The sequence below is a fragment of the Phocoena sinus genome, chromosome 6, assembly GCF_008692025.1.
Source record: "Phocoena sinus isolate mPhoSin1 chromosome 6, mPhoSin1.pri, whole genome shotgun sequence".
NCBI lineage: Eukaryota > Metazoa > Chordata > Mammalia > Artiodactyla > Phocoenidae > Phocoena > Phocoena sinus.
The window spans coordinates 51476735-51492994 of NC_045768.1; the positions used below are offsets into that span (position 1 = coordinate 51476735).

General features: G+C 40.4%; 1 protein-coding gene across 1 annotated transcript in view; it reads right to left on the reverse strand.

The window, feature by feature from the left end:
- PGM5 (phosphoglucomutase 5) overlaps positions 1–16260 on the reverse strand; it is a 198962-nt gene that overhangs the window by 166508 nt on the left and 16194 nt on the right. Inside the window, exons 2-3 of the mRNA XM_032635313.1 lie at positions 7453–7615; positions 607–753 (exon numbers count right to left, since the gene is read on the reverse strand). Of these exons, the coding sequence (XP_032491204.1) occupies positions 607–753; positions 7453–7615 (310 nt within the window). The remainder of the gene's footprint in view (positions 1–606; positions 754–7452; positions 7616–16260) is intronic.

Here is a 16260-nt window from a genome sequence, read left to right on the forward strand (position 1 = left end):
TTATTCACTCTACAATACAGGGTAATATTTTTTGACAACTTCATCCCAGTTTTTCAATTCTTGAACCATTTTCCTAAATCCATTTGGTACTTTGTAAATTCCTTTGTAAAATCTCCTAACACGGAGTGTAATATAGAGCAGGTGATCATCAATTGTGCATTGAATCAACATGAACTGCGTGGTTCTGGCTTGGAAAAGAAATGCTTACCTTCCATGGGAAATTTTAATAACCCCACTACCTTTTAAGGTCTCTTCTTAATTATCTAAAGTATTTCGGTATGTTCACCTTAATTGCTTAGAAAAGCAAAGACGTTTTGGCTTCACAGCCTATTCCTGGAACACTGTAAAAGAGTCAGCCATGAAATGTTCCCTATGTCAAAAATGATAGAGTTTGGAAAGTCGTTTTTGAAAGTTTGCCAGTTCTAAATATCTTGGCGGCCTTTATTTCTCTCTGCACCACACTCACATTACATCTAATTATCAAGTGCCACTCCTGAGATTGATAATTCCATCACTTTTGTGTGTGCTTTTCCCTGAAGAAAAACCCAGAGTCACCCCCATCCACGGAGTTATTCTGATTTCTTCAAAATACAGTTTCTCTGTTACCTCTAAACGGTTTGAATTTGTTCTCCAGGTCAAACTCTTGTCTTCCTAGTCGAGACAGGTCGATTCGTAAATCAGGGCATATGGCGTATTCCTCGATTGTTTTGCTGATCTGATAGATTTTGTCTGAGACGACATCTGGCGCAGGACCTAAAATTTGAAAATAATGCACCACCGAAAATAAATCTGCTTAAAAATTAAATCAGAGAAATGTTAGTTCTTCCTCCACCAAGCAGGAGAAAGATTCATTTTTGCTCTAGACAACGGTCACCAGTGCACAGTTCGATGTACCTCGATATTTCTTATCCTTCCACTCTGGAGGAAACGTGGCCAGCCTCACCTGTTCCATGTAGGCCAATAACCCACATGTTGGTTTGTTTTAATCCACTTCTAAACAATGATATGTCTTCCCTAAAAATAGTTGCACACCTGCCAGGGAGACCTGGTTATGTCATCAGCTTTATTCAGGATATGAGACACAAACAGGATATGCATTTGACAGAACTGAGGGATTCCAGATTTTAACTGCAAACTGCAGCTTCCCAAGTGCACCTAGAGAAAGAAAATACGATTTCTACTCCCAGATCTGCTGCCTATTTGATGCATAAGCTGACCAGGGTACATGATTTTCCCCAACTCACACTCTCTAGTGACTCCCAAGTTTTTAAAGTGAGGTTTAAAATATCTGATGCACTTCCTCACAAGGTCAAGCTGACAGTTAAGGTGAAGTGATAGGCTTTAAATGAACTGAACATGAAATCAATGGTTGTCCTCCTTTAATTTTTCTTTTCTTTTTAATTTTTATATCTTCATGCAAGCAACTTTAGGTTTTTTACAACGAGTTTGGGAATCAAATAAATAAGTAGATTGAAAGATCTAAAACATAAATAATTGATAACTTTGTATATTGATCTCACTCACCAACTATATTATAACTTTCTACCGAACAGAAATTATTTCTTGATTTCTTTTATATCCCAGCGCTTAGAGCTACACTGTCCAATTCAATAGCTGCTAGCCACATGTGGGTCTTGAACATTTGAGATGTGACTAGTCAAACTGACATGTGCTGCAGTTACAAAATACACATCAAATTTTAAGAGTTAATAGAAAAATAGAATACATTACATTAATAATTTTTATAGTAACATGTTGAAGTGATAATATTTTGGATATATTAAGTTAAATAAAATATATTATTCATTTCACCTGCTTCTTTTTACTTTTTTAGGTAGCTACTAGAAAATTTTTAATTACAAATGTGGCTCACAATATATTTTTCTTTTTTTTTAACATCTTTATTGGAGTATAATAGCTTTACAATGGTGTGTTAGTTTCTGCTTTATAACAAAGTGAATCAACTATACATATACATATATCCCCATATCCCCTCCCTCTTGCGTCTCCCTCCCCCACTCCCTATCCCACCCCTCTATGTGGTCACAAAGCACCGAGTTGATCTCCCTGTGCTATGCGGCTGCTTCCCACTAGCTATCTATTTTACATTTGATAGTGTATATATGTCCATACCACTCTCTCACTTCATCCCAGCTTACCCTTCCACCTCCCCGTGTCCTCAAGTCCATTCTCTATGTCTGCATATTTATTCCTGCCCTGCCCCTAGGTTCTTCAGAACCATTTTTTTTTATTCCAGATATATATGTTAGCATGTGGTATTTGTTTTTCTCTTTCTGACTTACTTCACTCTGTATGACAGACTCTAGGTCCATCCACCTCACTACAAATAACAATTCCATTTCTTTTTATGGCTGAGTAATATTCCATTGTATATATGTACCACATCTTCTTTATCCATTCATCTGTCGATGGACACTTAGGTTGCTTCCATGTCCTGGCTATTGTAAATAGAGCTGCAATGAACATTGTGGTACATGACTCTTTTTGAATTATGGTTTTCTCAGCGTATATGCACAGTAGTGGGATTGCTGGGTTGTATGGTAGTTCTATTTTTAGTTTTTTAAGGAACCTCCATACTGTTCTCCACAGTGACTGTACCAATTTACATTCCCACCAGCAGTGCAACAGGGTTCCCTTTTTTCCACACCCTCTGCAGCATTTATTGTTTGTAGATTTTTTGATGATGGCCATTCTGACTGGTGTGAGGTGATACCTCATTGTGGTTTTGATTTGCATTTCTCTAATGATTAGTGATGTTGAGCATTCTTTCATGTGTTTGTTGGCAGTCTGTATATCTTCTTTGGAGAAATGTCTATTTAGGTCCTCTGCCCATTTTTGGATTGGGCTGTTTGTTTTTTTTGATGTTGAGCTGCATGAGCTGCTTCACAATATATTTCTATTGGACAGTGCTGCCTTAGAGCACAGCACTGCTACCGTCTCCCAAAGAAGGTTCACTGAACATATAAAAAGGAATAATGACCAAACTCATCAAGTTGCATACCTTAAATATGTGCCGGTTTTTTATATATCAATTACATCTCAACAAAGCGGGGGGGAGAGGGGGGGAAAGGAATAACAATAGCACCATTTCAGTGGATTGAAAAGAGCCTCGTAGATTTTACCCACGTTTTCTCACATAGGAAAAGTGAAGACCACAAAGAAGTAAACATAGCCCTTCTCAGCTTCACTCCTTACCATTTTGTATTCTTTTGCAAAACTTAAAAAGTAAAGAGTGCTATTTACTTTTTGCATTTGTTTATGCTTGCCAGATGATACACGTCTATCCCTCTGCCTCCCAGGCACCACACTATGTTCTTGGGATGTTTCCATCACATTTTAAAAGTCTCCGTCTGAGTTTGTTTGCCAAAGCACACTGATTTCCAAAAGCAACACTGATAACCTCTGAGTTCATGAGCATCCTCTGCATCCCTTTACATCTTCCCAGTTCTTGGCATCTTCCACTCCAGTGACTTCCCTCTTCATTTTAGTCAATTCCTAGTACAGTCATACCATAAGTATTATTGTCTTTTGATATGCTTCTTGCAAAAATATCAAATTTGAGTATCTTAATCCCACAAATTCCTAATCTTTCATCTACCCTACTTTGTACCCCTGTGAACCTGTTCCTCATTCCTATACTGATGCCCAACATCACTTGATTACTCCCAGGCCATCGGTCCATTTCATTTCACTGGTCTCTTATCCCAGAAGGATCCTATGGTCTAGCAGTTGAGCCTTGCCTTTGTTAGTACAATAAGACAAGTCAACATTTGTTGAAACTTACGCATACCACCTTTCACATGGTACGTGGAATTCAGCATTCACAAAAAGCAGATGAAGTAAGAATTATTAGTATCCTCATTTTCCAAATAAGGAAACTGAAATTGGAAGAAGTGACCTTAACAAAGGTCACATCACTCGTGTGACAGAGGCTGGGTTTGACTCCTAATAGTCTGATGTCAGCTCAGAGACTCTTAACAACTACCAGCCCACCTTATGCTCTGCCATGCCCACACTGCCATTCCCCAGTCCCGGGACATCACCATCATCTGCTCCATTGCTGCTATTCCCACACTCCCCCCATGCATTGCTGAAGGCAGTCATGAAATTACACCAACTGGCTCCCCCGAAGAATGAGACTGCTTAACTTCAACTCGGTCCTCACAACCCCTCAGGAATCCTCAACAAATTTCCCAGAGGACCTTTATGAAAACATCTCCATTTATCCCCTTCTCTATCCTTTCCCCATTATCTTAGCAAGTTACATTTCCTCTTCTTCTTTTTCAACAGATATAGGCAACTATTTCCCAAAACTTCCACTCTGTACCCTCAAAGTGCTTCTTTCCCTCATCTCTGCCTCCTTACTCAGAAGTTCTACCTACTTCTTGGAATCTAGGTTCCAAATGAGCTCCACAGATAATGAGTTCTGTGACACTGGGCAAGGTTTTTAAACCATGAGGATTAAATGAGAACATGTATGTAAAGTTCTGACTATGAAGCTTGGCACACTGTAATTATTCAAAAAAATCAGTATTTTTATTACTGATTCCTTTTGCTCTCTAGCACCTTCTCCCCTATTTAAAAACATGCTCAGAAAGGTCCTGTCCTCTAAATAATTTAAAAGCAACATAGCTTTAGATGTGTCCTATTTCCCTGGATGTGCCTACTAATTCTATAGACACTTAGCTTTTAACTTATGCCATAAGATGTATTTGTATGACACCCCATAGAAGAGATGAATGTCTGCAACTTCAGATGAAGGATAACATGGTAAAAGTCACTGTAAGTGGGAAGAAACCAACTGAATCTCTCCATGCCATCAGGAATGTTAGTCTCATTAATGATGCCAAGACATGTAAACATGAAGAATTAAATGTAAGAGGAAGGACTTTCAACAGAGTTAAAGGCTAAACGATAAGTTCAACCCCCTCCCCCTATTCAGTATATGACTGAACAGGTTCCATAACCTCCTGTAATTCGGTCTGCGAAATGGTTATTTAAATAATATCTTCCCCTTTTGTGCCTCACAAGTTATCATAGAGATGACTGAGATTCTCTTGCAAGACACGAAGTCAGGCATTAATTTAAATGCTTAAATACATTATTTAGTTTGGCAACTTATATATTACATTGCTCTACAAATTCCCATTTTCTGAGCTCATGAAATGGCCTGTGTTATCAGTGTGCAGAACACCTACGCATTGCATATTTTTTCCTGAAATATTCAGTAGCTGCTGCAAGACTAGATGTTGGCCCTAGGTGTGCTTCTTAGTGAAGCAGGGTTTCTTGAATCACACTTTCAAGAATGAGGCTCCTCATAAGGTGTTTTTTTTTTAACACGATGTGAGTAATGTTCTTTCTTTGGATAATGTCCAAAATGGCTGCAGGGAGGGGGCAATCATGTACTTCCCCTTCAGGACGTGCTATTGCCTGGGCCAGGAATGCTTCATAATGGCAACAGTTGTTGGTTAAAATTCAGCTCCCACCCACATATACACGAAGACTCAGTATTCTAGATTAAAAGAGATTTAAGAGACTTAAAAAACAAATGCAGGGGGGTGGGATGAATTGGGAGATTGGGATTGACATATTTACACTACTATGTATAAAATAGGTAACTAATGAGAACCTACTACATAGCACAGGTAACTCTACTCAGTGCTCTGTGGTGACCTAAATGGGAAGGAAATCTTAAAAAGAGGGGATATATGTATACGTATAACTAATTCACTTTGCTGTACAGCAGAAAGTAACACAACATTGTAAAGCAACTATACTCCAATAAAAATTAATTTAAAAAAACAAATGAAATGCATGGTTCTGGGATAAAACTTGGTTTGAACAAAACAGATGTAAATAACATCTGGGGGATACTTGGAAAATTCTGAATACAGATTAAGTTTTAGATGATATTAGAGAATTAGTATTATTTTTGTTTGGTGTGATCATGCAGTTATATAGGAATACGTCTTTATTTTAAAGAGATGTCAGAAATATTTGGGTGCAAAATATCTTTATGCTGTAATTTACCTTAAAATTCTTCAGAGGAAAAGAACTAAGCAAAATGGAAAAACAAAGTAATGGATACATGGTATCCACTTATTATCCTTCCTACCTTTACATATGTTCAAAAAAATTTTCAATTCACCCCTATACATGTATCCCACCCCACTAGGACTTCTAAACTATAAATTTCTATAAATATAAGAAAAAGTGAAATAATTCTAGGCATGTCAGTGAGAGAAAGTCAACACTATAGGAAAGAGAGAATGTAGGACTTATGCTAAGGAGCCATCTGTCTGACCATGGGACCTTGAGCAAACAGCCTCTCAGGGCTTTGATTTCTTCACCTATAAAATGACAGGAATGACCTAAATGATTCTGAGGGTCTGTTCCAACTTTAAAATCCAGAGTCCTTCCATGTCAGATAAGCATCAACATTCAACCGTTTCACTGTGCTGAGGAGTACAGAGGACCAAAATGGGTTTGAGACCCCCTTATGCCATTTCCTCGTCATGTCACCCTGGGCAACGTGATGCTTAATTTTATGTGTCAACTTGCTTTGGCCACAGAGAGCCCAGATGTTCATTTAAACATTGTTCTGGGTATGTCTGTGAGGGTGTTTCTGGATAAGATTAACATTTGAATCAGTAGACTGAGTAAAGCAGATTGCCCTCCCCAGTGTGGCTGGGCCTCATCCAACCCACTGAAGGCCTGGACAGAACAAAAAACTGAGAAAGGGAGAATCCACTCTCCGCCTGACTGTTTCCAGCTGACACACTGGCCCCTCCTGACTCAGACTGGACCTTACACTCTGCTGCTTCTCAGGCCTTCGGACTCAGATCAGAACCCTAACATCCATTGGCTCTCCTGGGCCTCCAGCTTGCTGACCAAAGATCTTGGGACTTCACAGCCTCCATAATCACATGAGCCAATTCCTTATAATAAATCTCTATACAGATCTTCCTCATCTTACAATGGAGTTATAGTCTGATCAACCCATTGTAAATTGAATGGGTACAGAACGGCTGTAAATGTACTGGCTGTTTACCCTTGTGATTGGGTGGGAGCTGTATTTGCTGCCCCTGCCCAGGATCACGAGAGAGAATCATACCACGCACACATTGCTAGCCCAGGAAAAGATCAAAATTCAAAATTCAAATGAAGTAGCTTCTATTGAATGCATATTGCTTTTACACCATTGTAAAGTCAAAAAATCTCTAAATCAAACCATCGTAGGTTGGAGCCCCCCTATGTGTCCTATTGGTTCTGCTTCTCTGGAAAACCCTGACTAATACAGGCACCTCACTAGATTTTTCTAAGCCATTTTCTCTCTTCCTTGCTTGTCCACCATCAGTGGGTCACTGTAAGACTATGACAATATAAAAAGAAAGAAATCATGACAATTAAGGCATATTCTGAACCACATACCTCCATTGGCAACATTAAATTTCACTCCAAACTCTCCCCCTGGTCCTCCAGGGCAGTGGCTGGCTGTCAGGATGATTCCACCAGCTGCCTTGATCTTTCTTATAATGCAGGATACAGCAGGTGTCGACAAGATGCCATTCTGTCCAATAATCAGCCGACCAATCTAGATTAGCCAAGGAAAAAAAATCAATCCAGTTACATGGGATTGAAGTGCATTTCAATGAGAAAGTGTCCCAGGCTCTATTAGCACACACTAATCACCTGGCAAAAAGAACTGAGTGGGGCTTGCCTGGTGACACAGTGGTTGAGAGTCCGCCTGCCGATGCAGGGGACATGGGTTTGTGCCCCTGTCTGGGAAGATCCCACATGCCGCGGAGTGGCTGGGCCCGTGAGCCATGGCCGCTGAGCCTGCACGTCCGGAGCCTGTGCTCCGCAACGGGAGAGGCCACAACAGTGAGAGGCCCGCATACCGCAAAAAGGAAAAAAAAAAAAAAGAACTGAGTGGGGTTAAGGTGGGGGGCATGTGTAAGGGGGTAGGGGGAAGGGTAGCTCAGGCGTTGTCTTTCCTTCCCCATGTCTTCAAGACCATTTGGGACACCCACATCTCACAGTCAGTTATTAACCTGTAAATGGGATCTGCCTCATTGATTTTCAGTAGTTTAAAACACCTGCTTTTGCTGTACACCTGAAACTAATGACATTGTTAATCACCTATACTCCAATATGAAATAAAATTTTTTTAATATATTAAAAAAAAACCCACTTCTGATGACCAAAGGGTTAGCTTGAATCACACAAGAAGTTCTTAGTTTGTTACTGGCTTAGAAACCGCACGTGTACATGCTGGAAATTAAAAGAAAAAAAAAAAAAACAGAGCACTTGTCTGCTTCACCTTCCTTCTCTGCCTCAGCACAAGCTCATACAGTGGGGACCTGATCTGCTACATCCTCATTGTCTGCAAGTGTATTTTAGCTGCACTTGGAAGGCCCAGTCTCCCAAAGGCAGAAGTCCTATTTTGGCAACGTGTGCTAGGGACATTGGAGAAATCCAGCCAAGCTAGGCAGAGATCTGGAGGTCATCCATCAGTGTGGCCAGACTCTCTATAGCTACAAAACTGATTTTTTTAAAAAAGAAAGAAAACAGCAGAGCCCTGCAGAGCATTACTCCATATGCTTTGTTTTAAAATAAGGCCCAACGTCATCCAATCCAGTGGTTCTCAAATGTTGCTACAAATCAGAATCATTAGTGAAGCCTAGAAAATTCTAGGACTAAGTAGTCTAGTAGTCTAGTCCAGTACTAAGACTGCACTCCAGACCAATTATATTGGAATCTCGGGGTGGGATCCTGAGCTCCACAGTTGTTTCCAGTATTCAGCTAAGTTTGGTGATCAAACCCCCTCGCTACTCAAAGGGCCAGAGGCATGGGCATTACCTGCGAGGCTGGGAGAAATGTTAAACCTCAAGCCCTACCCCATACCTACTGAATAAGAATCAGTATTTAGCAAGACCCCACCCCTTCTCCACATAATTCATTTGTCTATTAACGTTTGAGAAGTACCGACATAGCCCAGCAACCAAAACCAGCTCCCGTGTCCAGCTCAACAGCAGTTACCCTGGCACCAATGATAGCATTGCTGGAAGTAGGTCACTGACCAGATATGACAATGAGAAAATATACCAAAAAAAAAACCTTTAAAGGGCAAACAAAAGAGCTCCAAAAACAAAGCACTCTTGCAATAATTTAGTATAGAAAGGGCTTCCCTGGTGGCACAGTGGTTGAGAGTCCGCCTGCCGAGGCAGGGGACATGGGTTTGTGCCCTGGTCCGGGAAGATCCCACATGCTGCGGAGTGGCTGGGCCCGTGAGCCGTGGCCACAGAGCCTGCGCGTCTGGAGCCTGTGCTCCGCAACGGGAGAGGCCACAACAGTGAGAGGCCTGCGTACCGCAAAAAAATAAATAAATAAATAAATAAATAAATAAATAATTAAATAAATAAATGGAGGCAGGGTCAGAAGAAGCCTCGCTAAAACAAAAAAAATTTAGTATAGAAAGACCCACACTCTCCACAACCTCCCCAGAGTACATATTTTCAAGTGGATGAGGCAGATTATAAACAAATAAGCCTAATAGTAGTAGTGGTAGTAGTAATTACTAGTTGGGTACATATTGGAAAAAATCAGCAGGTTTTGATGATAGAGAATAATGGGGTGTCAATTTTAATAGTAACAGTAACAATTATAAGAGCTAAGGGAGCTTGGATTTTATTCTAAGTACAAGGGGAATCCATAGAAGGGTTTTAAGCAGTGGAAGTGACCTGATATCAGTTACATTTTTTAAAGATCATGGGCTGAGCAATCCAAAAGATCGTATTAAAAAGCAAGTCAGGGCTTCCCCGGTGGCGCAGTGGTTGAGAGTCCGCCTGCCGATGCAGGGGACACGGGTTCGTGCCCCGGTCCGGGAAGATCCCACATGCCGCGGAGCTGCTGGGCCCGTGAGCCACGGCCGCTGAGCCTGCGCGTCCGGAGCCTGTGCTCCGCAACGGGAAAGGCCACAACAGTGAGAGGCCTGCGTACCACAAAAAAAAAAAAAAAAAAAGCAAGTCATTCACATCAGCAAAGCATTCCAATGTCTGTCCTCGTCTCCCACCAACCCCAGGTAAAGTCAAAGTCTTCATGGTCTACCAGGTCCTACATGATCTGACTGCCATCACCTGCCATTCTCCACTTCCCTCCCTCCCTCTGCCCCGGCCACACTGGCTGGTTTGCTGTTCCTCACACATATCAAGTGTGCTCAGTGCCTTTCCATTTGCTCTTTCCTCTCCTTAGAGCACTCTTATCCAGGTATTCATAAGCCTGCCCCACCCCATCCTTTGGGTTACTGTTTCAACGTCAACTAATCAAAGATAGCACCCTTGACAGCCCTATACAGTAGGGCACCCATAAGTCCCTAATTTCTCTACTGGCCTCTATTTTCTTTATCCTGTTTAGTCTTCTGTATTACACATATTACCCCTTAATACTTTCCATTTTATTTGTTTATTTTCCCACTATATATAAGTTCTAAGGACTTTGGTTTTTTCACTGCTATACTCTGAGTATCTAAAACAAACTTAGCATATACTAAGTACACAATAAGTATACGTTGAATTAATTAATTGAAAAAAATGAATGAATGATGAGGGAGTGGCTTCAATATGCAAAATGCATTAGAGACTGACAAGAGCAAAAGGAGAAAGATCAGATGGAAGGCTCTCACGGCAGATCTGAGTGTGGACAACATCTTGGACTAGACCAGAGGCAGCAGAAATGAAGAGAAGTGATTACATTTGAATATATTTTTGGAAGGAGAATGAACAGAACATGTAGGTGGAATGAAATATGGAAGAGATATATAGTAGCCAGCCCCTAAGATGGTCCCCAATGCTCTATGCATTCTGGCATTCATGCCTCGGTGCAGGACCCTCCCACAGCGAATAAGGCAGATTTGAGTGATTAGTAGAACACTGCAGAAGTGATGGTGTGTAACTTCCAATAAATGACATTGCTGCTTCTGCCCTGCTCTCTTGGATTGTTCACTCTGGGGGAAGCAGCCACCATGTCACCAGGACACTCAAGGAGCCCTGTGTAGTCACCTGAATGGAGAGGACCTGAAGCCTCCCACCAACAGCCAGCACCCACAAGGTGAGCCACCTTGCACTAGACCCTCCAGCCCTTCAAGCCTTCATATGACAAAGCCCCCACCAATATGCAACTGTGACCGAGTCAGAACAACCTACCTCCTGTCCCAGAGAAACTGTGAGTAATAGTAAATATTTGTTTATTTTAAGCCACTAAGTTTTGTCATAATTTCTTACACAGAAATAAATAACTAAAACAGGGGCAGTGAGGAAAGGAGCCAACTCACAGCTTCTACCTTTAATAACTTGATGGATGGCGGTGCCATTGATTGAGAAGGGAAAGACAAAGGACAAAAATTTCACTCATATTTTATCCAGAGCCAAGATAAATCATGTTCCACATGCTTCTGTTAAAATTTATTTAGTCATTCAACTTATTTTATTGAGTATTACCATGAAACAGGTAATGTAGAAGACCCTGCAGGTACAGTAATGAATACAAATTAGTCACTACCCTCAAGGAGTAAACCTGCAGATTCAAGAATGTGAAAAATATTTGTAACTTTTCTTCATGATTTTCTCTCTCTCCCATTTTTCAGGATTATTCTTAAAGAAATAATCTTTAAAGGGGAAAAAGGTATTATGTGTAGACATTTCCTATAGTGGTATTCATTAGAGGTAAAAAATTTTTTAAAATCATTATAAATGTCTAATAATGAAGAACCTATAAAATAAAGTGTGATGTATCAACTTATGGAATATTCTTCAACCATCTAAAAGGATTATTATGAAGACCGAGCACCTGTGGCAGACTTGGTGTGCAGTCCACAAAAAGTTATGCTCCCCTTTCACAGGGCAGAACTGTTGCTGGGCAGCAGCTGCCCAGCCAGGGGCTACATTTTCCAGACCACCCTTTCATCTAGCTGTGGCCACATGACCAGTTCTCGCAATGAGTGATAAACTACTATGAGAATGAGAAAGAAGTAATGTGTGTTCCTTCTGGGCTAAGGATGTTAAGGAGTAGATATGTCTTCTCCTCACTGCTTATTTCCCCTGCCACAGACTCAACACAGGTGAGCACATAGCTCGAGGAGATGCCAGAGCAAGAAGATGAAAAGAACCTGGGTGCCTAACTCACAGGATGGGCAAGAGTCTTTGTTCACCAGCAAAATCCCCATTGGACTGTTACGTGAGTGAGAAATAATTTTCTATTGTTTTTAAGGGAATAAAAATTGCCGAGGAGACCTTCAAGTCTCCTGGCAGAGGAGTAAGACATGGAGATCACCTTCCTCCCCACAAATACATCAGAAATACATCTACATGTAGAACACCAGAACACCTACTGAATGATGGAAGAAGACCTGACTTCCCAAAAGCCGTGTGGCTGACAGGGTCTTCATGCTCCGGCCGGGTGTCAGGCCTGAGCCTCTGAGGTGGGAGAGCCGAGTTCAGGACATTGGTCCACCACAGACCTCCCGGCTCCACGTACTATCAAATGGCAAAAGCTCTCCCAGAGATCACCATCTCAATGCTAAGACCCAGCTCCACTCAATGACCAGCAAGCTACAGTGCTGGACACCCACAGCCAAACAATTAGCAAGACAGGAACACAACCACACCCATTAGCAGAGAGGCTGCCTAAAATCATAATAAGGTCACAGACACCCAAAACACACCACCGGACATGGTCCTGCCCACCAGAAAGACAAGATCCAGTCTCATCCACCACAACACAGGCACCAGTCCCTTCCACCAGGAAACCTACATAACCCACTGAACCAACCTTAGCCACTGGGGGCAGACACCAAAAACAACGGGAACTACGAACCTGCAGCCTGCAAAAAGGAGACCCTAAACACAGTAAGTTAAGCAAAATGAGAAGACAGAGAAACACACAGCAGATGAAGGAGGAGGGTAAAAACCCAGCAGACCAAACAAATGAAGAGGAAATAGAGATTCTACCTGAAAAAGAATTCAGAGTAATGATAGTAAAGATGATCCAAAATTTTGGAAATAGAATGGAGAAAATACAAGAAACATTTAACAAGGGCCTAGAAGAACTGAAACGCAAACAAACAATGATGGACAACAAAATAAATGAAATTAAATATTCTCTAGAAGGAATCAATAGCATAATAACTGAGGCAGAAGAACGGATAAGTGACCTGGAAGATAAAATAGTGGAAATAACTACCACAGAGCAGAATAAAGAAAAAAGAATGAAAAGAATTGAGGACAGTCTCAGAGACCTCTGGGACAACATTAAATGCACCAACATTCGAATTATAGGGGTTCCAGAAGAAGTAGAGAAAAAGAAAAGGACTGAGAAAATATTTGAAGAGATTATAGTTCAAAAGTTCCCTAATATGGGAAAGGAAAAAGTCAATCAAGTCCAGGAAGTGCAGAGAGTCCCATACAGGATAAATCCAAGGTGAAACACACCAAGACACATATTAATCAAACTATCAAAAATTAAATACAAAGAAAAAATATTAAAAGCAGCAAGGGAAAAACAACAAATAACATGCAAGGGAATCCCCATAAGGTTAACAGCTGATCTTTCAACAGAAACTCTGCAAGCCAGAAGGGAGTAGCAGGACATATTTAAAGTGATGAAGGGGAAAACCCTACAACCAAGATTACTCTACCCAGCAGGGATCTCATTCAGATTCGATGGAGAAATTAAAACCCTTACAGACAAGCAAAAGCTGAGAGAATTCAGCACCACCGAACCAGCTGTACAACAAATGCTAAAGGAACATCTCTAGCAGGAAACACAAGAGAAGGAAAAGAACTACAAAAACAAACCCAAAACAATTAAGAAAATGGTAATAGGAACATATATATCGATAACTACCTTAAATGTAAATGGATTAAATGCTCCAACCAAAAGACATAGACTGCCTGAATGAATACAACAAGACCCATATATATACTGTCCACAAGAGACCCACTTCAGACCTAGGGACACATACAGACTGAAAGTGAGGGGATGGAAAAAGATATTCCATGAAAATGGAAATCAAAAGAAAGCTAGAGTAGCAATTCTCATATCAGACAAAATAGACTTTAAAATAAATATTACAAGAGACAAAGAAGGACAATACATAATGATTAAGGGATCAATCCAAGAAGAAGATATAACAATTGTAATTATTTATGCACCCAACATAGGAACACCTCAATACATAAGGCAAATGCTAACAGCCATAAAAGGGGATATCGACAGTTACTCAATCATAGTAGGGGACTTTAGCACCCTACTTTCACCAACGGACAGACCATCCAAAATGAAAATAAATAAGGGAACACAAGCTTTAAATGATACACTAAACAAGATGGACGTAATTGATATTTAAAGGACATTCCATCCAGAATAACAGATTACATTTTCCTCTCAAGTGCTCATGGAACATTCTCCAGGATAGATCATATCTTGGATAACAAATCAAGCCTTGATAAACTTAAGAAAACTGAAATCATATCAAGTATCTTTTCCTACCACAATGCTATGAGACTAGATACCAATTACAGGAAAAAATCTGTAAAAAATACAAACACATGGAGGCTAAACAATACACTACATAATAACCAAGAGATCACTGAAGAAATCAAAGAGGAAATCAAAAAATACCTGGAAACAAATGACAATGAAATCACGATGACCCAAAACCTATGGGATGCAACAAAAGCAGTTTTAAGAGGGAAGTTTATAGCAATACAATCCTACCTCAAGAAACAAGAAACATCTCAAACAACCTAACCTTACACCTAAAGCAATTAGAGAAAGAAGAACAAAAAAACCCCAAAGTTAGCAGAAGGAAAGAAATCATAAAGATCAGATCAGAAATAAATGAAAAAGAAATAAAGGAACAATAGCAAAGATCAGTAAAACTAAAAGCTGGTTCTTTCAGAAGATAAACAAAATTGATAAACCATTAGCCAGACACATCAAGAAAAAATGGGAGAAGACTCAAATCAATAGAATTAGAAATGAAAAAGGAGAAGTAACAACTGACACTGCAGAAATACAAAGGATCATGAGAGATTACTACAAGCAACTATATGCCAATAAAATGGACAACCTGTAAGAAATGGACAAATTCTTAGAAAAGCACAACGTTCTGAGACTGAACCAGGAAGAAATAGAAAATATAAACAGACCAATCACAAGCACTGAAATTGAGACTGTGATTAAAAATCTTCCAACAGGTTTCCCTGGTGGCGCAGTGGTTGAGAGTCTGCCTGCCCATGCAGGGGACATGGGTTCATGCCCCCGTCTGGGAAGATCCCACGTGCCGCAGAGTGGCTGGGCCCATGAGCCATGGCCACTGAGCCTGCGCGTCCAGAGCCTGTGCTCTGCAACAGGAGAGGCCACAACAGTGAGAGGCCCTAGTACTGCAAAAAAAAAAAAAAAAAAAAAACCCTCCAGAACGTAGGCATAGAGGGAACTTACCTCAACATCATAAAGGCCATATATGACAAACCCACAGCCAACATCATTCTCAATGGTGAAAAACTGAAACCATTTCCACTAAAATCAGGAACGAGACAAGGTTGTCCACTCTCACCACTCTTATTTAACATAGTTTTGGAAGTTTTAGCCACAGCAGTCAGAGAAGAAAAAGGAATCCAAATCAGAAAAGAAGAAGTAAAGCTGTCACTGTTTGCAGATGACATGATACTATACATAGAGAATCCTAAAGATGCTATCAGAAAACTACTAGAGCTAATCGATGAATTTGGTAAAGTAGCAGGATACAAAATTAATGCACAGAAGTCTCTTGCATTCCTATACCCTAATGATGAAAAATTTGAAAGAGAAATTAAGGAAGCACTCCCATTTACCACTGCAGCAAAAAGAATAAAATATCTAGGAGTAAACCTACATAAGGAGACAAAAGACCCGTATGCAGAAAACTGTAAGACATTGATGAAAGAAATTAAACATGTAACAAACAGATGGAGAGATATACCATGTTCTTGGATTGGAAGAATCAACATTGTGAAAATGACTATACTACCCAAAGCAATCTACAGATTCAATGCAATCCCTATCAAACTACCACTGGCATTTTTCACAGAAACAGAACAAAAAATTTCACAATTTGTATGGAAACACAAAAGACCCCGAATAGCCAAAGCAAACTACAGAAGGAAAAATGGAGCTGGAGGAATCAGGCTCCCTGATTTC